General features: G+C 48.3%; 1 protein-coding gene across 1 annotated transcript in view; it reads right to left on the minus strand.

The window, feature by feature from the left end:
• Nucleotides 1–7,473: 7,473 nt before the first annotated feature.
• The window catches only part of MMP28 (matrix metallopeptidase 28), a 33,812-nt gene continuing 16,066 nt past the window's right edge, over nucleotides 7,474–25,219 (minus strand). The window contains exons 4-8 of the mRNA XM_067538159.1: nucleotides 17,792–18,013; nucleotides 15,002–15,247; nucleotides 14,253–14,402; nucleotides 12,913–13,080; nucleotides 7,474–9,836 (exon numbers count right to left, since the gene is read on the minus strand). Coding sequence (XP_067394260.1) covers nucleotides 9,442–9,836; nucleotides 12,913–13,080; nucleotides 14,253–14,402; nucleotides 15,002–15,247; nucleotides 17,792–18,013 — 1,181 coding nt within the window. The 3' untranslated portion in view covers nucleotides 7,474–9,441. The remainder of the gene's footprint in view (nucleotides 9,837–12,912; nucleotides 13,081–14,252; nucleotides 14,403–15,001; nucleotides 15,248–17,791; nucleotides 18,014–25,219) is intronic.

Raw genomic sequence — 25,219 nt, forward strand, 5'->3', positions numbered from 1 at the left:
AACCTGGTTTGTCTCATTTTCAGCCAAAATTTTGTGGGTTTTCGTTGCCAAAAATTGAGAACATTTTCAGTTTGGGGCTTTTGAGTTTTTTGACAAAAAAGTCAAAAATTTCCACCCAACCCACCCAAAAAACCCAAACATTTTGCAGCCATCTCCCCCCTTGCCAGCCCCCACAATGAAAAAGAAAAGGAATACAGAGGGGTTCTTATACACCTCAAACCAATATCTCCACCTCCTCCTCTTTTACACTGGCACCAGAGTGCTATATATAAAAATAAGGGTATTATAAAGATTGCATTAGCAATCCAAAATGTGACAGGCACTTTCCAACCAGAGGCAGAGAGTCCCTGAATGTGACGCTTGTAAAAAAATGCCAAGGAGGCTGAGGGATGTTTGTCACCTTATTTTGAGAGCTTAAATGGTGAGCAGGTCTTCTACAGGGGTGAATTTCAACTTCACTGAACAGCAGATGATTGGCACTAATGAAAGTCTGCTGTTCATTTCACCAGTCTGCTAATTTTCTTGGGCATGTATGTTCCATGCATATTCCAGAGATGACACTGAGGTGCCTCCCAAATCGGAAGCAAAATACAGTGCATCCTATAGCTGGGCAAGTGTAAATCAATGCTGAAGACATTAGTCAACAATTCAAGCTGATGAAGAGGATGGTTCTTTTTCCATCCACCTTGGGAGGCTCCAGCACCTATAGGAGGAGGCAATTGTTTACTCAGTTGTGTCCTTCCATGTGATCCCCCAATAAGCCTCCATTTGTACATCTCACATACTGCAGCTGTCATTGTACAGCACAGCCAGTGCGCAAAGCTACCCTCCTCCAAGTCCTCAGCCCACGTCCTCCACGGATTCTCCCTAGACACCCACATTTGGTGACATTGCTCCTAACTGCATGGCCATCTGATCTCAGGGGGATGCTATCAAAGCACAGTCAATGAAGTGCTCGTTAATCTGAAGCCTCCCCTCCAATCCCACTGACCGACGGAAGGAAGAAGGAGCATACTCTGTCTGCTCCACCACTCCAACTCCAGAGCCGCCGGTCTGCTGCAAAGATGCTAGTGGGTCTGTGCTCATCTACCAGTCATTTCCTCCTCTCCCCAGTCTTCGTCAATGGCAGCGACATGAACTGATTCAGGACAGTTTCACTGCCTCCACGAGGGTTCTGAAGAGCTAGAAACTTAATGTTCAGAAGATCGCTGCACGTCCCAAGGAAATTTGTTCCTCTGGAAGGGGTGGATTTTTCAAGCCTTGCTTGTTTCAACGGTCGTGGGTCTTGCAACACTGACAGAGCTGGTAGGTGCTCATTTGTTCCCACACGACTGCAAACCATGCTAGAAGGACATTTATAAACAGGCAACTTTTGACCTTTTATATTTGCTCATATATTTTCCTATATGCCTAGCAGGATGAAATGCCTTCAGCTCCCTGGTTGGAATAGACTCATACACAATAAGGTCAGAAGGGACCATTATGATCATCTAGTCTGCCCTCCTGCACAACTCAGGCTACAGAACTTCACCCACCCACTCCTGTAATAGACCCCAAGACTGAGTTACTGAAGTCCTCAAATAATGAATAGAATTACCAGGGCTTGCTATTGATATCCAGGTGCTATGGATCTGGTCCCAGATGAGTTCCAGGCATGTTAGTACAGCAGGTGTCTGGAAAGTCAACCGTTCGCTGGAAGAACTCCAGGTCTAGCTGAAGGTCCTTGGATGCCATAAAGCTGGTTTCTGGCTGAGAGATGAGCTGACAGCAGTTAACTAGATAGCATGCAGCCAGTCATTTAAATTGGTGACTTAATCTGAAGACACGTTAGTACTATACTTAGAGTCAAATACTAGGAGTTTTGCAATCCAGGCTCAGTGGGAATGCAGTATTGCCAAACCCAAGCGTATAAAAATAATGAATCAGGTCCAAAAAATTCATGAGCTTGGCATAAAAATCATGAGATTTAAAAAAATAATAAATGTTGGGTTCTTTTTGTTTGCCTTTTGGTGTCAGAGCCTCTGGGATGCACTTGCTTCCCGTGTTTAAGCTTTTCTCTGCAACCATCAGGACTAAAAACTGAACTGCTTTTAAATGAAACCTGAGATTCTTCTATATAAAGACACGCCTTCAGGAGCTGGGGGTTTAAGAAAAACACCATTTATTGTGTAAATTGGCAACATGAGTAGTTTCTCAGACACTTGCTTTCCTACCCTGTAACAAAGGGTTGCAGGATGTTACAGTGTCTAGTTCGGATCATTTGCTAAAACCCCCATACCCATATGTATTATGGACATTTTATGGGATGTAGATTTAGTCTCACGTGTTTTTGCTGCATCAGTGCAGCCCCAAGAGCGAGTGTGCAAGGAGTTTGTGACTTGACACAGAATCGTGTCCTTGCCAGCCAACATCACATGGGGGAAGGAGGGCCGTGTGGCCCAAGAATCTCAAATATTCCCGCAGGCTCAGGAATGCTGCGTGCCTGACATACTTGGAGAAGCAAGGCTTCGGAGGAGAAAAGGCCCATTGTAAAGCGGGATCTGAGGCAAGGCTGCCTGGTGGCTTGGAGCTTGCCGTATTGCATGAAGTATGAGCAAAATCAACCCAGCCCAACGCATTAAGTTGGAGGGATTTCAGCATAGTCACCTGGCGCATTGCTAACTAGCAGGTGCCCTGAGTATATTTCTTCTGCCCTACCCAGAAAGGAGGTTAGGGGAAGCAGTTCTTTTTATTTTCCCTGCTCCTTCTTGGCCTTCATTAAGAAATCTTCCTCCTTCCATTTCTGCTTCCCCACTTCAAGCCAGCTCATAGGATTCACTTATTACCCAGGATCAACCCGACAATAACAAACCAACGCGTGTCGTCCACTGCTCTTGCATTGCCCTCCAGTAACAAACCAGCGTGTGCTGCCCTGAACTCCTGAGCAGCCCTACAATAATAAACCAGAGGGTGTAGCCCAGCAATGCTGCATAGCCCTACACTAACAAATCATTACATGCAATGGAGAAAAAAATACTTCGGTTCCGGAACAGATTTCTATTTTAAGCTCCAAGGAGTTACTGTGAATGACACTGAGTGAAAAAAAGGGGTTTAACATATTATGAGAAAACAGCTCAGCTGTGTGTTTGCATCTCATCCTGCACTGACTGAAAACCCACTTTCCTCTGAGCCAACTTGCTCTGAATTAGAGCCCTGCCTGTCCACTGAAGCTCATAAAGCCCTTCATTCCTCGGCACCTGTTTGGGACGTTCCACAAGGTATGTTCTTGACATTGTTTTGCAAGTACAGCTGTGTACAGCTGCAGACACGGTGCTGCCATGAGAAAAAGCCCAGCATGCACAGAGCCTAATGGCAGATCATTGCATCATGGGATACCTTTCCAGAAAGCAGTATGGTTATTTGGATTGGGAAAAAGCACAGCATTCTGTGGATGCAATGATTCACAGTGAAGTGCCTTAAGCCAGCATAAACAAAGCATATGGAGGCCCCCTTTTGCGATAGTTAGTCTGCTTTAGTTTATAGAGGAAAAACATGTTCTGAAATATTTTCCCCATAGAGAGAAGGCCTTATATATCTCAGAAGCCTTTTAGCGTTGTAGATAGTAAGATCCTATTCAGCCTCGATCTTTATCTAGAGCCATCTTTCTCTAATTACAACACCCCACACTGCGCTCTCTGTCAAAGGAATGGGTACATGCAGTAAAAGGAAGGGACAGGTGAGGAATAGTGTGTTCTACTAATTATGTCTACCATGATAAAACTATTGCAGCACATCTATGAAAAAGGATAAGCATGTTTATCATTCTACAGTGGGACCTGCCTGGAGATCAATGGCACAGCTGACTGCAAGGTCATAGATATATATTCGCAGATCTAGTGCTAGGGAAAAAACCCTTTCACATATGACGCCTCCTACAAGTTTCAGCCCTTACTTTCTTAGAAGTGGTTAAGAGTCTGACAGTGTCGAGGTTTGTACAGTGCCTAGCACAGTGGGGTCCTGGTCCATGGGTGAGGCTCCCATGTGCTAGGATAATACAGATAAATTATAATCAGAATCCCCAAATCATACAAATGTTGAGAGGTGCAGGCTCACCTCAGATCAGGGCTGGAATCAGCACCCTTCATGGTCATGGTCATTTAAATCTCGCCTCCTGCCATGAGAAGTACATCCAACGCCCAGTGAAGAGGAAGCATTGTTTAGTAGTTAGTGCAGGAGCTCAGTTCTACTCCCGGTTCTGCCGCAGACTTGCTATGTGACTTTGGTCAAGTCTCCTGACATTTGGGTGCCCCCGTGTCCCTGTTTGTAGCCTGCACCTTGTGCTACCTACCTCTCACGGGACTGGGGAGAATTGTAGGGCTCATTCACAACCATGTACCAGGTGCTAGGAGATCCCTGGATGGAGATGGGGAATGTAACTATTACCATTGACAGTAGCTCAGCTTTGGCCTAATTCCAGCACTGCCTGAGATCCTATTTGTCCTTCATCAAATGAGGCAAATCCATGCTGCCTCCGGGAACAAGTCTTTCATTAGCAATTCCACGTCTGATTTCCCTGCAGTCAGGGAGCTGCCATCCTTTATGATTAACATGCTTGGCCTTTCTTCCCAGTCTCTCTTATCTGAATAAGAAATTCCTTCCCAATCCTTCCATAGACCTGTGATTGTTCTGCCACTTTCCCTTATCTAGATCCCCCATTGCCCCTGCGCACTGGGCAGCTGGTGGAGATTTTGGAGGTGAGGCTAGCAGGCTAGATCTCGCTGCGGGGTAAGTTGTTTGAGGTCCACAGTATTGGAGAAGGAATGAATTCGGCCCATCCCACACACCCCGCATATTGCAACACCTTCCGCATTGTTCTGCTCTTTATATCCTGTGTTATCCTCCAACATGCCTGTGCGTCAACAGGCAGCAAACAAGGAACACCACTGGCATGTCACAACACGAAGAAAAACAAACAGGAGCAAATGCCCCCGTCTTTGTCTCTTCAGAAATGGTGGGGAGGGAGGGAAGCAACCACCTAGCCAGAGCTGGAATGTTTTGTTCGTAGCTAGGCAGTGGTCAATATTGTGTCTCACTACCCCAGCCCCAAACTGCTGCTATGGATGTCCATGGGTTAATCCTCCATGCTCTTTATTTCCACTCCAGAGGAAAAAGAAACGAACAAATCACAATGCCTGAAGAAATTCTTGCTGATTGGGGGCCTGATCCTGTGTGGCGAGGCCCTTTAATCCCCACTGAACAGAAGGATCTCATCCCAAGGCAGGATCAGGCCATTATTTAATATAATGCCTTTCATACATACCGTAGCTCAAAATGCTTTGCAGAGTTAAACCAGCTCTTCATTGCAGGGACTGGGTTCTAGTTCAGGGAGGAGGCAACTAAGCTGGCTGGGGCCAGTGTGAAAAAGAGCCCTTGGGAAATCTGCATGATCTGTTGTTGCAATTGCTATTTAAAAAAATCAAAGCTGTTTTTGACAGCTACAGATGAAAAGCTTCTGACAGTTGCCTGCGACAATCAGCTCAGAAGGAAGCTTTCCCCACCCCTAGGTAATATACTTTGTGCCTTTATTGTGAACACTGAATTGATCCAAAGCAGTATGTCTCCAGCATTAGAATCACAGAAGATTAGGGATGGAAGGGCCCTCAGAAGGTATCTAGTCCAACCCCCTGCTCAACGCAGGACCAACCCCAACTAAATCATCCTGGCTTTGTCAAGCCAGGCCTTGAAAACCTCTAAGGATGGAGATTCCACCACCTCCCTAGGTAACCCATGCCAGTGTTTCACCACCCTCCTAGGGGAATAATTTCCCTACTATCCAAACTAGACCTTTTCCACTGCAACTTGAGACCATTGCTCCCTCTTCTGTCATCTGCCATACTGAGAACAGCCCAGCTCCATCCTTCCTGGAACTACCCTTCAGGTAGTTGATTAACATTCCACTAACGAGCTCCACTCCACTGCTGACAGCTAATCTGTTAAAATAAACTCAGCAATGCCAACCACAAACATTCAGAAGAAACCCATTTTCCAGGCCCCTTCCCCCCTCCCCCCCCCCCCCAAAAAAAAATCTCAAAATTGGCTTAAAAATCATGAGATTCCTTTTATTTGCATTCTGGGTTGCGAGCCTTTAGAGTTCATTCTGGTCACATTCTCCAACTTTTCTCTGTAGCGAGGAGGGCTAGAAACTTGCACTTCTTTTTAAATGAAAGCTGAATTTGTCACAAAATCACATACCTCCAGGAACAAGGGGCTGTAAGAAAAACCATCCGCTATCGTGAGGGCTGGCAACACTGAAGGGCAAGATGCCCGGAGCCGCCTAGGGGATCCGATACCCAGATCTCATTCATTGCAACAGTGTCTTTGATTGAGAAGTACAGTCACTATTAGTTACTAGGGTTCGCAACAGAGGACCTACCCAAGGAATTGCCTTGTTCCCCCGGCTGCACTGCCACGGCTGCGGTCAGCAGAGGACACAAGTTGGCATGATAAATGTGAGGGGGTGGCTGGCACAGCATTCTCTGCGAAGGTTTGAGGACTCTGGAAATTGCTCTCCCACTTGAGGTAAACTAGCCCAACTTGGTGGTCTTCTTTGCACGTTGCAGAAGACACCTGTTTGAGGCTTCGGAGAGAGGGCCAAGCAACGGGGATTTGGCTTTTATATGGGAAATGCTGGCTTGCCCTACATTTTTTAAAAATCCTTTAATTCTTGCCCAGGAGTGCCCTCTGCTGGGACAAACTAGGATGCGAGGCAAATCCAGAGCTGCTTAAATCAGCACAACTGGAGAGCCACATACGGCAAGTGAAAACTGGAGAGGCATGGCCTACAGGGAAATGGAAGTCGGGAGATCTCCAAAGAGGGTGTGAGCCAGAACAGCTGCTGGTGAGGAAGCAGCATTAGACATGGATTGAAATGCCTTTGATGGCAGACTCCAACAAAACATGTGTCCCCTCTATTTCCTCTGAGACATTCCCCTCCCGGGGCTCAAGAGTCAGCAGAATTTGAAGCTTTCCTGAAAGAAAACAGGGCAACATCTCTACAGACCCCTCTCCCAGCACAGGAACAAACCCTACTGTGCAACTTCTCCAGCATCAGCAAGATGCAAGCGTAGTGTTACCACTCTGGCTTCTTGCTTCCCTGGGCTATCCAGCATCTAGAAGGGACACATCTCCAAGAAGACAAGACGTAGAGAATGTCGTAAATACAATTCCCAGAGACTAGGCAGAGAGATTCCTTAGTTGAGCTATCTGTCCTGTCCCCCCACCCCACCCCCATCCCCTCACTGAGCATCATATCACAGTCCAGTCTTGGACGTTACCTGGGAAATCAATACAGAACCACTGAATCAGGAGCCAGAGGTGAAGCAGACCTACTATTCTGGCTTCCAAGAGTGAAGCTTCCACCATTGCCATTAGGATATGATGCTTCTTTTCAGATGCTCCCAGCTAATTCAGAAGCACAAGCTGATGATGTTTCAAAGAGGTTTTTAATAGGCATGTACAGTGTTTTGTGTTTACAGTACAATATAATCTCATGGCTATACGGTCCCCTCCTCCACCAAGCCCCTTCCCTGTCAGTGGAGCGCTCTGCTTCCTCCCCTTGAACATCCCAGTTGTGCATGAGGGCAGGCTGCATACGTCCAGAGGTGATATATTTGGGGAACGTAGCTATATGGCAGCAAATGAATACCAGTCTAAACCGCTGTAATCTACACCTTATTCTGGATCTTGCAGCAAGTGAGTTACATCAGCCTACACTAACCTCTGAATCTGGCCCAGAGAATGATCAAACAAGGTGGCAGAGTTGTTCTCATTAATCTCCCAATGAACACAGCAAGATTAGGGTTCAGTGGCATACCGAGGGTCTCTGGCACCCAGGGGCCAAGCCTACATTTGCACCCTCCCCCAGTCCTCATGCGCCCCCCTTACCCCTGCAGGGCAGGAGGGGTCCTGGCCCTGCCCCCCAGCTGCCCCAGGAAGGGGGAGGTCTGTACCTGGGGGGGCATGAGAATTAGGGGGTGCAAATACAGGCTTGTCTCTGCCGCCCTCCCCCCTCACTTACCTGCTGCACGGTGCCCGCCTCTCCCACTGCAGCCCCGCGGCCCAGTGCTGGCTCGGATGGGGGCGGCCTCACCCCCTGGCCTGGGGAAGAGGGCTGGGTCAGCCCTTCACAATGCGCAGGTGGGGGGGAGGCGCTGATGGGTGCCCTCAGAGCCTCCTGCGCTCCCCACCCATCATGAAGGACTGGCCTAGTGCGTACCCGCTGCTCCAGACCCACAGTCCGGCACAGGCTTGGACGGAGCAGCATCGCCCCACAACCCCAAGGCCTGCGGGGAGGGCGCCGGGCTCGCCCTTAACCATGTGCGGGAGGGGAAGCACTAAGGGACCCCCTCAGAGCCTCCTGCACCCCCCACCTCCTGCACATAGTGAAGGGCCAACCCAGCGCCCTCCCGCAGGCTGGCACCCGGGGGCATGCCCCCCTCTCCCGTACGCCACTGTTAGGACCGCTGGAAAAATGAACAAAAATAAATTCGCCAATAATTTGGAAATAATTTTCTGTTTCGCAGCGCTCGACATGGATCCATTTTCCCTTGGTTGGTTTGTTTTAGTTGAAAATGTTAAATTTTCATTAATCAACCCCCACTCATCTTTTTTTTTTTTTTGGTATGCATGCGGTCTAGTGAAAAACCCAGTTTTGGATAAATGAAAAATGTCCAATAGCAATTTTGATGAAAATTCCCATGTAAAGTATTGTGAAAAACAACATGAAAAAAACAAACCAAAAATATATGGAAAAAGTCAACAGGGTTTTTTAAGGCTCCTTCCCCTCCCAAAAAAAACCCAAAAAACCCTTTTCATTTTAGGGAAAAACTATTGGCATTTTTGGACCAAAAAACCCCTCCAAATATTTAAAAAATTCCAACCGTCTTGACCCTGGCGTGATAGTTCTGGGATTATTCAACCTCTCTGTGTTAAAGAGCCGGTCCCCTCCTATCTCCAAGTAGAAATGTCTTTGAATTGAGAGGCTGATCTCTCCAGAGCAGTCTCCTCTCAGAGCTCTGTAAAATACCCATTTTATCCCTTCCATTTATGGGGGAGCAGGGTCTAACTAATTGAAGAACATGCAGGCCGGAGGGTTCTGCCCACCGTTCATCTCCAGGCGGGGACCACCTCTGCTTGCCTGTGGCAGTCATTGGGATGGCTCCTGAGATGGGAGTTCAAGCAGATCACTCACAAGAGGTACCTGGGCAAAGGACCGATGTGGGGAGATAAAAGCCCTCCCCCCCAAAGAGCAGGGCGGGAAATGGGGACCAGCTGCCATCTTTTCGATGCCATGATTAGGGCCAGACTGTGCCCTCAGTTACACTTGTCCGTTCCCAGGGCATCGGTGCATGGGGGGAAACAGAAGGTACAGCATGGCCCTTGGCTATGTCTGACCGTGTGAGATCAGAAGAGAGTCTGGCTGGAATTCCTCTCCCAGCAGCCAATCCACGGCAGCTGGGTGGCCCATTTCCCAGTCGCCACCACCTGCAACTTGGCCTGGTCGAACTTCCAGTACTGGTCATCCCTGAAGAAGTACACGAAGCCGTCCTGCTGTGTCAGGGCACCATTTGCCCTGGCCGGGACCCCATTCCAGTCCCTCAGGCTCCTGGGGTAGTAGGGCTCCACCTGCAGAGACTCCTCGCTCACCACGTAGTACTTGGGGCCCTTGAAAAGCACCAGGTGGCGGAGCTGCTGGAAATAGAGGGCAGCGTCAGGGTGACGAGGGAGGTTGCCAGCACTGCACTTCTGAGGAAATCCCACCTCCAGGGCAGACCCCTTGTATCGCCAGCATCGACCGCCTGGGGAGAAGCCAGAGACAAAGCTGGTTAGAATCGCTGTGGGAGGAGGCTGTCTGGGGGACAGGACACACAGGAAGTCAAGGGCCATGAGCTATCAACAGTATTTTGATAATGACAAGGAAGAGGTAGGGAGCTCGTTTGTCAAAGACGGGCCATTAATAAATAAGAATAATACCCAGCTCTGATGCAAAACATTTCATCAATAGATCCCAAAGCACTTTACAAAGGAGGGCAGATCCACTCCCACCATTTTACAGATAGGGAAACTGAGGCACGAAAAGGGGAAGTGATTTCCTCAGGGTCACCCAGCAGGCCAGCAGCAGAGCTGGGAATAGAATCCAGATCTTCTGAGTCCTGGTCTTGTGCTTGATCCACTAGGTTACCGGGGCAGGGCAAACAGGCACTTGGAATAGGACGGATGGTCTTCTTGTTGAAGTGTAACATGGCGCCCCAAGTGGGTCATGGGCAGGAGGAAACTCTGGATCTAAAAGCAGGACCCTCTCCTGGCAAGCTAAAAGACCCAAGCTCATCAAGATCTATTTGTGGCCCAGACCCACTAGACATGGACAAAGTCCCACACCGCGTGGGTTCCCACACCCTGGGCTAGTATTTAGATTGGGGGCTGACTCACGCTGGGCAAATTGCACAGAACTCAGATAATCTGCCTCGGAAGGATGAACACTTTGTAGGTGGTGCCCGCATCCAACTCAGCCCACCTTAGTTTGCAGACTGGCAGTCCAAAACAATTGCTCTGAAAAGTCCGACCTGCCCCCCCGCCACATTCACCTCCGTGGGCACGGATTCTGAAGCCTAATGCCTGCGTTTGGTAGCAGACCATTTCCGCAGACACACCCAGCTGCTCTGAGATCATGGGCAGAGCTCAGGAAGATGCTTTCCCCAGGAACATTATTAGTTCCCATAACCAGCGGCTGCAGAGTTTGTGTCCTGGGACCATCAATCTATCCATGCTTCCCAGTGCTGGTCACACACGCCTGCTGCACCGTTGGTGGTTATCAATCAAATGAAAAGAAAGGGAGGAGGGGAATTGAGGACATGGCTATAGCAAGAGGCTGACACAAAGGGAGGAGAGAGACGGGCGTAGATTTCTTAATGACAAACAACTAGCAAGTGTCAGTGCTGTTCAATTTGTTACAGGTTCCCCAGCCCTTCAGCAGAATCCCTGAGTGATTCTCAGGGGGAAGAAAGATACTAAAAGGTTTGGGGTTTATTATTAAAAGAAAACAGCCTAAATAATGTCCTCTTCGCAAATGAATCAACGCACAGCAACAGAGAATCCTAAGGGGCTATCGTGGAATGCAGAGTGAGGCCTAGGTGTGCTCAGGAAAGCTGGGGTCGAATCCAGGTCTGGGTTTATGAGGGAAAACACACCTGCTCAGGATGTCCTGTCTAAGGTACCTCTATGGTGACCATCACTGTAATACCTGAGCACCTCACAATCTTTCATGTGTCTATCTTCCCAACACCCCTGTGAGGCAGGGCAGAGCTATTATCTCCACTGTACAGATGGGAAACCGAAGTGCAGAGACGCTAGGTGATTTGCCCAAGGTCTCTCAGGAAGTCTTGCAGAGCAGCGAATTGAAGCCAGGTCTCTTGAGTACTAGGCAACAAACACCTGTCTTATCCCTCTCTCGTGGCTATGGCAATGCAAATAAATAGTAAGAACAGCAGCTACCCCTTCCCCTGCAACTGCATGGAACATGGGATAATTTCCCATTACCCCATGAGCCTTACCACTGGCTGGCCGCTGAACTCCTCTCTCAGCCACTGTGACTTGAAATTAGACGCAGGTTTCTAACCATCAGAGGAGTGAAGTTCTGGAACAGCCTTCCAAGGGGAGCAGTGGGGGCAAAAACATAGCTGGCTTCAAAACTGAGCTTGATAAATATATGGAGAGGATGGTATGATGGGACAGCCTGGTTTGGCAATTGACTGATCTTTGACTACTGGTGGTAGATATGCCAACGGCCTGTGAAGGCATGTTAGATGGGTGGGTTCTGAGTTACGACAGAGAATTCTTTCTGGGTGTCTGGCTGGTGAGTCTTGCCCACATGCTCAGGGTTTAACTGATCGCCATATTTGGGGTTGGGAAGGAATATTCCCCCAGAGCAGATTGGCAGAGGCTCTGGGAGTTTTTCGCCTTCCTCTGCAGCATGGGGCATGGCTCACTTGCTGGTGGATTCTCAGTACCTTAAAGTCTTTAAACCATGATTTGAGGACTTTAATAACTCAGTCATAGGTCAGGGGTCTATTACAGGAGCGGGTGGGTGAGGTTCAGTGGCATGAGTAGTGCAGGAGGTCAGACTAGATGATCATATTGGTCTCTTCTGACCTTAGAGTCTATGAGTCTATGAGAACCTCCAGGGCAGGGATGAGGCAGTCAGTTCCCCCCCTAGGGTTATGACAGAGGAAAAAAACAAAAACTCTTTTCAAAGAGCCTGTCCTGCTGACAGGCTATGCCTGAGCCTCGCCCTGCAATGAGGGGCGGAAGCGGTGGGAGGGAGAGAAGAGGGACAGCTGGCCCCCATCCAGCTGTAGGAACAAAGCCCCCATTCTGAACAGCCTCCAAGTGGTTTTAATTACAAGCTAACATGACACTGACATCCATTCTCTTCTGCAGCCTAATAATCCTGAGCTGCCCCTTTAAATGTCCAGTAAGTCAGCCCACTGCAGCAGTTTATAGTCAGACAGGGATTACACCACCCTGGCCTCGGGGCCCAGAACACCACAACCACAGCCCCTATAAGGCTCGGGGCTCAGAGCTGGCCTCCTTCTAATCAACCACCCGTCGTGCCTGCAAAATGCTTTCCACCCCTAGATCCCAAAGCATTTCACAAAGGAGGGTGGGCATCATTCTCCCCATTTTACAGATGGGGAAACTGAGACACAACGAAGTGTAGGGGACTTGCTCAAGGTCAGCAGTGAAGCCGGGAACAGAACCCAGGAGTCCTGACTCCCAGCCTAATGCCCAGCGCACCTGGCTGTTCACTAGGCCAGAAGAGCAAGGACACAGCCACAAAGGGGAGATCTTTGCTCCTCGCTATCTGAGTCTCGCTACCTTTGAAGAAGTAGAATTTGCCGTCCGCCTCCGACACAGCAGCCGCGTCGATGCCAGCTGGAAGCTCTGCCCATCGGGTCTGGAGCAGCTGCGGCTCGGTGGCGTTGCCTCCCTGCACCACGACCCAGAAGTGGTTGCCTTTGAAGATGTAAAGGTTGTGATCTGCATCTGTGCACAAGGAGTGGGAAGCGAGTTAGAGGGAGCTTGGCCTTGTGAGCCTGAGCCGGGGGGGTCCTATCTCTGCAAGCCAATGGGACCCCTCACCCAGAACATTAACCAGCATGTGCAAAGCCACTACAGCACCGGCCTCTCTCCTGCCCCTCCAACGTATCTGACTCTTCCCCCAGGGATCCACACTCAGGTTCCTCCAGCAATCTCTCACCCCACTTGCCTGCGGAGCGTTCATCTTCTCCAAGGCCAGCACCACCCTCATGTGGGCAATTGCCAGCTCCACCTCTCTGCCCGCCATCTCCACCTCGGTACCCTGAACCTGCCCTGCCACTGCTCATCTTCCCTCCCAAGCCCTCTGCTCCCCATCCACTCACAATGCCACCCACAGGGCCATCTTGGACTCACCTCTCCCCGCATTCAGCCTGAGTGCCAGCTCCTCTGCTACGCCACCTCTAAACCCCATCCCTACCCAACAGCGCTAACCCTCGGTCCTCTCCCTCCCTGACCACTGCAGCCACCCGCCCCTCCATGGCCTTCAAGAGATGCTGCTGCTGTGGAAGGCGTCCTCCTCTCCTGTCACTCCATCTAGGTCACTCCCCTTCCTCGCCTCCCTTCCCCGGCTGCCTCTCACCAACAGAAGTTTGCCCAATAAAACATATTCCCTCCCCCACCTAGTCTCTCCTCCTGCATCAAGCCCTGCCCTTCAAGGCTCTGCATCGCCGTCGTCATCATGCCTACATCACAGAGTTCATTTCCCACTACATCTGCCATGCCTTCCCTATGTACTCCTCTCTCATGCCTCCTTGCACCTTCCTCCACGCTTTTTGTTCTGGATGTCCCCAGTTCAATCCCCCGTGCATCAGTCAAAATGGCAGCTCTCACGCTTGGCAGGACCATCTCTTTCCCTGCATACCAAGCAACACCCTTTCCTCAGGACACATACGTGCTTTTTCCTCAAGCTTTTCAATGGTAACCCGGACTTGATCCCCTGGGTGGTTATTAACACCATCTGCGCCAGCAGCAGCTGGAGGGGAAATGGACCCGTAGATCTAAGAGGTTTGTCTTTTCCATCTCAAACTTCTACAAGTGACAAACAACAATAGAAGGTAGGCTGGACAGAGCGGTAGGGAGAGGGTATCCAGCTGCATGTCAGCATTTGGGAGACTCACCGATGGTTATGGCATCGAAGAAGGACTGGCAGTAATAAGAGCCGAGGCTCCCCTGAAGCTGATCATCGCCGGGAAAATCAGGGCTCCAGTCGGGGAAATGAGCAAATAATTTCCCGGGAAGCTGCACAGCCAAGCCCTTGGAAGGCTTCCCTGGATGGAAAGAGAAACCATGAGATGTCTACAGTAACTGCACAAGGGACGCTTCCCCCAGGGCTTCAGTAATTCAAGGAAAAGGGGTGGCCTTTGGATGCACTAAGACATCACACAAGCCTTTTATCTGGATGTGGGGTTAATGACCAAGGACCTCAGGCCCCTTTGTGAGTGCACGGAGAGCAAAATCTGCAAAAAATGCAGATTTGGCAATACTGAAAAGTTTTGGAAATTCACGTCAGTTTCTCTGAATTGTTTTAAAACAAAATCGGGAAAAAACGGAAACAGTTCAATTTTGCAGTTTGAAGCAACTTTTTGTTTCAAAGTTTCCTTTAACTTCATTTTTAAAAAAAATCAGAAACATCGTCAAATAGTCAAAATCTACATGAAGCTTTTCAATTTTGTTGAAACAAAATTAATTTTTTTTCCGTTACTTTTCAATTTACCGGGAAATTCTGACAGTTTTTTATTTCAATCCAACAATGATTCCCCAACCACCACCCCTCCTCCAACTTTTCAGAATAGCCAGCGAACCAGAAGATCCATCATTCACCAGGCTCTAGCTGAAACGGAAGGAGGTCCAGGAGAGCCAGGCTCACCGTACAGGTTCTGGACAGCAAGGATATCGTCCCAGCTCAGCACAAAGTCCTTGCCCAGCTTCTTATAATAGGGAGACATCAGGGCACTCCTGACGGGCGAGTGCTCCAGCCCCAGCGTGTGCCCGATCTCGTGCGCTACCACCACAAACAGGTTGCGACCCTTTCCACTGTGCAGGGACCATCGTTCGTCGCTGTCGAAGTGGGCCTCCCCACGGCGGGGGAAGAACGCGTGCGCCAGGGCGCCTCCTGGTGGAAGGAGATGAGTGGAGGTGATTACAATTCATGCAAGGGTCACATGCACAGGTCCTGATTTAATATAACCCCCAAAATACCATTCGTCTTCTTTAATGTGGACTTTTTAACAAGCATATTAATACGACTATGCTGGTAATTTAAGAAGCAAGAGTCAGTTGTGGTGGTGGGTTTGCGAAATAGCAATCAGCCCACTAGGAACTGGCATCTGAACACAACTAGTACAACATATTGGTTACAGCTGACCTGGGCTGGATTTGAACCACTCACTTTAGGTCAAATCCTCAACGGCTCCTTTCCCATCCCTTTCACTAGCTGCTCCTTTCCTTTTATACTCCACAAACATTCACTGTGGAATCTAAGGTACCAAGAAGTGTTGTCTGTATCAGTGCAGTTACAGGTCTGACAGCATTTACACCTAATCCCTTATTCCCAGGTATAATAAGAAAGGGCTTAGCCCCAAAACAATTGTTCTTTTAAAACCAAATTAATTGATCATTAAATAGCTTGAATTAATTGTAACAAAAATACATTTTAAAAACTGTGAATTAAAGCCAGACCCTCTAATAAAAAAAAAGGCTAATGTCTTTAGCAATAGTGAGATTAAAATGATTTCTGTTATTCACTTCTAAACACAGGCGATTTTATCTGTGAAGCGTGTTGTTCCACTGAAATTAGCATGAGGATTTTTACCACATGGGTTAATCGCTTAGGCCTGGGAGTAAGCACGCTGCAGTAAGTCCGTACGAGCTAATATGGTGCACTGACTCAAGGATATGTGGACTGAAATGTCCCTGACGTAACAAAGCAGAGTGGCTCAGAAAGGGATGTGATGGACTTGGGAGGAAATAGCCCAAGCTGCGATAAGTCTGTGGTCCCAGATTTGTATGAAAGTCCACAGGATTTAATAACTGACATCATAAATTCATCACATAAAAACATAAGAACAGCCATACTGGGTCAGACCAATGGTCCATCTAGCTCAGTATTCTGTCTCTGACAGTGGCCAATGCCAGATGCTTAAAGCAGTTTGAGGTTTAGGGACATTCAGAGCATGGAGTCTCATCCCTGACCATCCTGGTTAATAGCCAATGATGGACCTGTCCTCCATGAACTTATTTAATTCTTTTTTAACCCAATTATACTTTTGGCCTTCACAACATCCCATGGCAAGGAGTTCCACAGGTGGACCGTGAATTGCATGAAGAAGTACTTCCTTTTGTTTGTTTTAAACCTGCTGCCTATTAATAACAAATTCTAAGGAATCACAAATTCCTTAGAGCCAGCACTCTGGGAATAAATATCTGCAGCTAACTTCAGGTGTCGAAGGTGTGGAATCTGGAGCCATCACCCCAGAAATGAGAGGCCCACATCTTACTACTAACTAGCTTTGGAGGAGATATAAAAACTAGGGTACAGATCCATGGTTGGTTTATATTAACCGAGTTCCATCAAAGCCATTGGAGCTATGCTAATTTATACCACCTGAGGATCTGTCCCGAGACCTTGAGTGCCTGTGTTCATGACACTCATCCTCTTTGCAGGATTAGTGTTGTTCAGTGCTTAGATAGGAGTGAGACAAAAGCACTTGGATGGCTTGTCCCAATGTCCTAGCCAAACTCCAGCTCAATGAAGATTACATTCTACCTCCCTAAATCCCTGCGTCAGTTTCCACTAGACAGCATGGCCTTGATTCTGCTCTCACTTACACCTGTGTAAATCAGGAGAAATTCCATCCAAGCCAATGGAGCTTACACCACAGTGAGATCAGAGTCACAGAATCATAGAAATGTAGGGTTGGAAGGGACTTCAACGAGTGATCAAGTCCAGATCCCTGCACTGGGGCTGGACCAAGTAAACCTAGCCCATACTGACAGGTGTTTGTGCAACTTGTTCTTAAAAACGTCACATGATGGGATTCCACAACCTCCCTTACAAACCTACTGCAGAGCTTAACTCCCTTCGAGTCAGAATGTTTTTCCACACAGCTAATCTGAGTCTCCCTTTCTGCAGATTAAGCCCATTACTTCTTGTCCCTCCTTCAGTGGACATGGAGAACAACTGATCGCCGTTCTGTTTATAACAGCCCTTAACACATTTGAAGACTGTTATCGGGTCAGTCTTTTCTCAAGACTACACATGCCCCGTTATTTTAATCTTTGCTAATAAATCAGGTTTTTTTAACCTTTAATCATTTTTGTTGTTCTCTTCTAGATTGTCTCCAATTTGTCCTCATCTTTCCTGAAGTGTGGTGCCCAGAATTGGGCGCAGTACTCCAGCTGAGGCCACACCAGTGCCAAGCAGAGAAGGACAATGACCTCCCGTGTCTTACCTATGGCACCCTTGTTAATTATATTAGTCAGGTCCATCCGTCTCCTTCAACCATCGTGCGCTATTCCTGGCCAGGACATAAAGCCATGGGAGCAGTACTGGAGCAACACAAGCCTCTTCTCCTTCCCACCCCACCCTCCCCCGCTTGCTGCTTGGGAAGAGCCCCCGGTGTAAAAGAGAAGCTTACGATGACGGAGTGATCAGCACCTGGCCCATCGAAGGCGTTGTTGAGTCCATCGTTGTGGTCACCATGGAAGAAAGCCAGGCGAATATCGGCAGGGCCGTCTAGCACCTCCCAGAACACCAAGGATGAGACGTTGCTCCAGAGATCGAAAGCTGCCTTCACCACCAGCCGCATCTGGTGCTGGGGAAGGTACCATGGCCAGTTCACGATCCGGTAGGTCAGGTGCCGCTTGTACCACTTTCCACCTGCAAGAGGAAGGGGTTTTTTTATGCCTCCACTTTACACGTGGGAAAATCAAGGAACTGAGAGAAGTGATCTGCCCATATCAGAGCCAGGAATAGAGGCAAGGTGTCCTGTCTCCTGACCTAGCATCGAAGCCAATGGACTGTACTTCATCTCCACTAAACAGTGCATTCAGGAATCCTAGAGATCCTGATCTCAGGTACAACCGAGTTAATCTGGAGTAGGTTCCTTTAATGGAATGGCTCTGGTTTCACATTGGTGTAAATGAGATCAGAATCCAGCCCTGTTGATCTGAAGGTTCTTTCAGCTAAACGCACCTCCTTTGTTTCTCACTTTGGGCAAGATTCAGATCTCAGTGACAAGAGGGTAAATCTGGAATAATTCCACTGATTTAAATGGAGTTATTTGGGATTTACACCAGTATAACTGACAGCAGGATTTGGCCCACTGAATCTCTGCTCAGCAGCAAGGATCTCCATTGCCTACAACACCCAAAGATCTGCCAGACAAGGGAACAAAATTATGGACAATGCACCAGAGTACCTCAGGGTGGAGAAGAGATTAAAAGAACCATTCATTTCAATCTCATAAATCCTGATGACCTACCTGATCCCTTAACAAGTGTATTGCAAACATAATGGACCACATCATCCCTGAAGTAAATGTGTTGTCTTCAATGGGACTCCTACCTAGGGATGAATGTCTGTGACGATCATGGTGCATACTTGGTCCAGAAATGAGTGTTGCTGGGTGTGATTCTCCTCTCATACCAATCAGGAGCAGCTTCACCAGCGAGAAGAGTCTTATACTTTGATTGCAAATTCTTTGGGGCAAGGAACTTCTCCTTGTGGGTGTTCATAGCACACCTAGCACCACGGACCTCCAAGGTGCTACCGTAATACAAATAATAATAAAGAGGAGGATCCAGCCCAAGTGTATGTAGACTCCATGGAGTCCACTAGGGCACTTGGCTGCTGTTAGTGATTTTACATGGAAGGTGGGTAAATACTATAATATAGAGAGGCAGTATGAGAAAAAAAACCCACTCAGCCTGGGCCACATTCTGAGCCCCAGTGCACTGAGGCACGTCCACAGGAACTCCACTGGATTTAACAGAGTGACTCCAGATTCACACCAAGATCAGGATCTGGCTCTTTATCTCACACTCCCTTGTTCTGGCTTTTCTGGTCATAGCTCCCTTCCAGCCGGACGGTCACACTTATTTTGACACCCAGTAAACAGGAGCAAATCACCTCACCTACCGGCATGGGCTTTCCGACCAACTTACACCGATGCAGGATGCTCACTTCCATTTACATCACCACTGAATCAGACCCCAGGCTCCTCCACAGGGGAGCTGCTTCTCCTGGATAGCTAAGCAGTTTGAAGCCATTGGGTGTTTTGTCTGACTTAGGAAAGAAAGACGGAATGAGGCCATTTCTGGTCAAAGCCAAGAGGAACAACTGCACATAGACAGCCATATCCTCAGCTGGTGCAGATGGGTGCAACTCTATTCAAGTCAATGGATCTACGCTGGTTTACATGAGCTGTGGACCTGGCCCAAAAACTAGCTTTACCATCTAGGGGGTTCAGTGAAGGAAAACAAGGTTGCTTCTGAAAACAACTGCCCTGCATTTGGAAGGAAATACCAAGGGTGTAGAAACGGGAACAACCTTAGACACCTGGGAGAGGCTGGATGTGACGGTAGATAAGGCAGCCCAAAGGGAATGCAGGATTTCAGGCATGCTAAACTAGGAACGCCGAAAGCCAGGCTTCAGTAAAAAAGATCCGACTCTTGGAAAAATATGGGTGGGTTTGAAATGTGTTCCCAGGAAGGAAGGATATTAAAATGTGTAACAGCAGGCAGGAGGCAGCACAGGGGTGGGAGTGGGAACCCCTGCAGCTCTTGGCAGAGATGAAACCCAGTTCTGCAGAGCAGGTTTCTCCTTGCACACCCTGCTGGGCCATGTGGCTAAGATCAGATACAGTGTCATTAAGCAACAATGCTGCTTTTCAAAGCCAGCAGGCTGGCTAGGGCTGAGAAACAAGAAGGGAACATTTACTCTCATCTGCCCCGCCAGTGCACTCTAGCACTTGTGTAATGGATCCAATGGCGCTTTCCAAGGCAGGAAAGTTTCATTGCCCAATCTCTTTACAAACGGAGAAACTGAGGCAGAGAGTGGTCCAACCCTTGCCCTACTACATCAAACAGGATCCTTTCACTGTCACCTTGCCTTCCTCTCCTCTTCTGTGTTGTCCCTAGATACATGCTTGAATTGTAAACTCTTTGGGGCAGGGGTTGTCTTTTCATTATATGCCTGTGCAGCAACCAGCACACCGGGGCCTGATCCCTGGGCAGGACCTCCAGGTGCTACTGTAATACAAATAATAAAAGTCTGACCTTTGGATAGTGGGGACAATGAGACTGATGTCCTTTGTGAAGCCCTTTAAGATCTTCTGGTTCAAAGCCCTAGATAAAAGCTAAGGATTGCTATTATTTCAAAAGCTGAAAATAATTTTGGGTGCATCAGTTTCTAGATGCACCCAGCCCCTGATTCCCAGAGGTGCTGAGCAACCTCAGCGACAGCAGTGTTTCCACCCAATTGTTGGAAAAACAGAGCCACTTAATATCAGAACCACCAGCTGTACAGACCAGAATCTCTGCTGGGGGGTTCAAATTTTCATGAAGCCTAAAATCTTTTGTTGCCTGACGTTTTGTCCATTCTCGTGAACATTCCTCACCCCCACTCTGAATTTCAAACTTCGTTTTCCTCGGGGATTTTTTTAAAATTACATGTCTAACATAGTGGAAATTGTGCTAGACAAACAAAAATAGGGCCAGATTCCTGGTGTAAGCTAGATTTTAGAGGAGGCTGCATTGATTCACAACAGCTGAGGATCTAGAGGCCTATGTGAATGCTAGTCTCCTCGCCCTATTACAGTACTAGAATGGCTGGGGGGTATAAAATAACTCAAACATTCAGCAGGCTCAAACTTGCATTTTGCCAGCACCAAGTAGCACCTCAGGGGTTTTACATTCTCATTATATCTAGAACCCAATTCTGGAGCTTATCAACATAGCAGAGAAAGGTACAACATGAGTCAATGGCTGGAAGTTGAAGCTAGACAAATTCAGACCGGAATTAAGATGTAAATTTTTAACAGTGAGGGGAATGATCCCCTGGAACAATTTAGCAAGGGTCGGGGTGGATTTTCCATCACTGGCAATTTTTAAATCAAAATTGGATGTTTTTCTAAAAGATCTGCTCTGGGAATCATTCTGGGGAAGTTCTCTGGCCTGTGTTATACAGGAGGTCAGCCTCAATGATGCTTTCTGGCCTTGGAATCTATGAACGTGGTCTAAATTTGGCATGATGTGTCCTATCGGTTCTATTACAAGACACTTTACATTGTCAATTGTAACACAGTTTCCTAGTGTTTTATACACATACTGAGCTACATCCTCTGCTAGTGTAAAACCTACCTGACCCCAATTACCGTAGTATCTAAGCACCTCACAAGGTATTTATCCTCACAACACCCCTCTGAGGGAAAACAGTGCCCAGAGAGGCTAAGTGATTTGCCCAAGGTCACAGAGGAAGACTGCAGCAAGGTAAGAAATTAAACCCAGGTGTCCCAAATTCTAGGCCACTGCCCTAACCACTAGGCCATCTTTCCTCTCAGCAGATCAGTGTAGCTCCATTCAGTCAATGGATCTATCCACGTCAGTGACTCCACACTGCTCTGCATCGGCTGAGGATCTGGCTGATTACTCCCAGGCAGCCTAGGAGTTCTACACATACAAAGGACGAGAAGGGGTTTCAGTCAGCTATGAAGAAAGGAAGAAATTCCTGGTTCCACTGTGATTTACGTAAGGTCTGAGTGGCCTAAGCTATAGCATGTGCCAGCATTAATAACCAGCAGGCCAGCTGGATGCAGTACATGGGAACTGTGCATTTGGAAATGCTTCACATAACTCTGCCTTCCACGGCATCACCCAGGAGAATTCCTGCACCTCTAATGGAACACTCCAACAGCGCAAATTGCTCGCGTGTTGCTTAGCACGAGGGTTGGAAAGTGGACACAGGCACAAGGCATTTTACACCCGGTACAAATCATCAAATGCAACTGAGAGCAAGGGATTTTTAAACACCCAAGTGGACTTGCCTGAGCCTCCTGCTGCCAGCATCACCCTGGCTAAGAGCAGCCAGCATACGTGACTCGGCATGGGAGCCCAAAATGCAAGATTGTACAACTCTAAGGCGATGCTACTTTAAAGAGACATGGTCAGAGAGTTTAAGACAAACATTCAGGGATGGGGAAGGGCAGGGAAAGAGGCTTACAGAACTAAAGTTAGAGACATTTGTGACATTGGGCTGAATCTGCCTCCGTCCCGGCCAGAGAAATTCCCTGAGAGGAATTTACCTTGGTACACCAATGGGATTTGCAGCCCAGATCCTCAGAGGTATTTTAGGCACCTAACTCCCATGGGAGGTAGGTACCTAACTACCTCTGAGGATCTGGGTCTTGATCCTCGAAGATTTTAAATCCAGATTTAAACCTTGCCCTGCAGTGTTTGTAACCCATCGTTGCAACAAGATGCCGGCACGTGAGAACCAGAAAGGGAAACTGACTTGACACCAGCTGGGGCCTGGTTCCATTGCCCCAGGAGAGTTAAACATACAAAGGGAACGAATGGGACAAAGCATTTAAATACCGGTTCCCTTTTACTAACCCTGTGATGTAGGGAAGGACATCTGCCTTTACAGACATAGGGCTTGATTCTCCGGGGGCCCGCACCTTGCGTCTTCATCTGCTCCACTGCAAAGTGAGTGTGAAGTGCATGCAACGCACCAGCTCAGGATAGTAGCATTTTACACCTCCTCAGGCAAGTGACAATGCAAGGGCGCAGGCCAGTGGCCAATCAGGCCCCTGATATTTAACCAGACCGTGTCTCTCTTGCAGATTCCCACTGCAGCTGTTCACTCCTTGGCTTTGCAGGGTAGAGGCAGCCAGTTCAGGATGTAGTTGGGAATTCGTGCCTCTCATCCATTAGCACTAGCCCCTCCCAACTGAGCAGACACCAGGCACATCTAGAAGACGCCCCCACCCTTGCTCCTAAAGGCCGAGGGCATGATTCGGACCTCACCTGCGCCAGTGCAAATCAGGAATGACTCCAGCGAAGCCAATGAGTTCCAGTGGAGTAAAAGCTGAACGAGGCCCTGTGTCTGTGCTTTCTGGGAAAGCCAGGCAAGAGCAGCCTGCAGCCAAAGCAGAGTGAGTGGTGGGGTCTAGGAAAGGGCAACTGGAGCCTTGACAGATGGTTTTGCCCCCGGTGGGACGTGCCCATTTCCTGCTATTTATCCTGGTTCTGTTCTGCTCGTGCAAGACTTTTTAGCAGCTAATCCCCTTGGACGTAGAGGGATCAGATCAGCGTTTCCACAGCCTGCACGGTTAGTTTAAGGACTTCGTTGCAGGTGCCATCAAACCTGCTCTTCTTCTGTCATGGGTATGGCCAGGTAAACGGCTGGGGCTGGAGTGAAGGCAATTAAAGCAGGGGACAGGAGGCAGCTTTCTAACAGGCTCAGTCCCCTATTGCAAAGGTAAACCATGGCTGGGGCTTAAAATATCAGGGTCTCCAGCCTCTATGGAATGGGGAGGTGCACAGAAGGTTATCATTCCAGCAGCTGCACTAGGACCTACAAATGCCACTATACGAAGGGAGTGATGGCTCATTGACATGCTGCCCCCACTGCCACCTCCGTGGGGTAAGGATTTTATAGGGATGGAGGGAGGGGGACAATGGCAGGGAAGGATTCAGGGAGCAGGTGCAGTGTAGGACATGCTCTCCCCTAGGAGTGTCCAGTGCCTAAATTAGCATGGCAACAAGCAGCAGCATGCTTGTCCCCTGACATGATCAAATCACGGTTCCATCTTGTTGCATAGAACCAAACCTGAGCTATCCACAGTGTGGAATGGGATTAAAACATGGTTAGGTCTAGTCTACACTCCAGGATGTAACAGTGTTTTATCCACATCAGGGAACCAGCATTTTGTAACTGGGAGTTCTCACTGCAAAGCACATGGGTTAGAATGTCGCCTAATAAAAGATCCCATCCGCTCACCACAGGCTCAGACAGATCGTTTCCTGTTAAAAGCAGAATAAACAATGAGCTCAGCACAAAACCTCTGGAGGGTCTGACTTCCTAGCCACTGGGCCTAATCCCTTTGTCCTGCCACAGCCACGCTGACAATTCCCTTGGGAGGATCACATGGCAGAGCTGTCCGGCTTCTCTTTCCCTTCTCACACCCCCACGTCAGCACAATTCATAGATTATAAAGCCAGAAAGGACCATTGTGACCATCGAGTCTGACCTTCTGCATAACACAGGCCAGAGAACTGCCCCAAAATAACTCTGGTTTGAACGAGAGCAGATTTTTTAGAAAGATAGCTAATTTTGATTTAAAAATGGTCAGTGATGGAGAATCCAATGAGCAAGCAGCTGCCCACACACGCAGTAGCACTGGTTGTAAGGGTAGGACTGGGATGTGTGCAAAGACACTGGCTTATGTGTTGCCTAGTACCAATGCAGCTAGCAATAAGAGTACTTAAAGAGTTTCAATCAAAAGCTTTTCTTCAAGAGTTTGCCATTGGAAAAGGCCATTTCGACTAAACTGATCTCATATCAATTGCGAGGAAATTTAATTTAGGGGGAAAAAATGGGGAAAACGTTTTTAAAATGTCAAAATGGGACATTTTCCGAGTGGAAACGTTTTGACTTTTCGTTCCGGTGGTGCATTGAGGACTGTGTTGGCGGTGCAAGCTATCGCTTTAAGGGTCTGTCTACACAGCACCTGCAGACAGACGCACTAGCTCTGCTCAGGCAAGCGTGCTAAAAATCACAGTGTAGCTGAGCAGCACAGACGGGTGCTGAGTGCAAACGCGCCCGGACCACCTGGGTACGGACACGGGTGGCTAGCCTGCGCTGCCCTGGCTACACTGCTATTTTTAATGCGCTAACTCAGACAGATCTAGCCCACATCTGTCTATCCACACCGAAAAGCATGCTCCCAGATTGGTCCTGATCTTGCTTGCACAAGTCAGATGTGCCTTGTGTGGAAAAGTACTTCTCGTTTGTATTAAGCCTGCGGCCTATTCATTTCAGCAGGTGCCCCCTGGTTTTGTATTGTGTGAAAGGGTAAAGAAC

Source organism: Emydura macquarii, unplaced genomic scaffold (genome assembly GCF_026122565.2).
Source record: "Emydura macquarii macquarii isolate MOO-44397 ecotype Brisbane River unplaced genomic scaffold, CSIRO-AGI_Emac_v2 contig_450, whole genome shotgun sequence".
In the NCBI taxonomy this organism is placed as follows: Eukaryota; Metazoa; Chordata; order Testudines; family Chelidae; genus Emydura; species Emydura macquarii.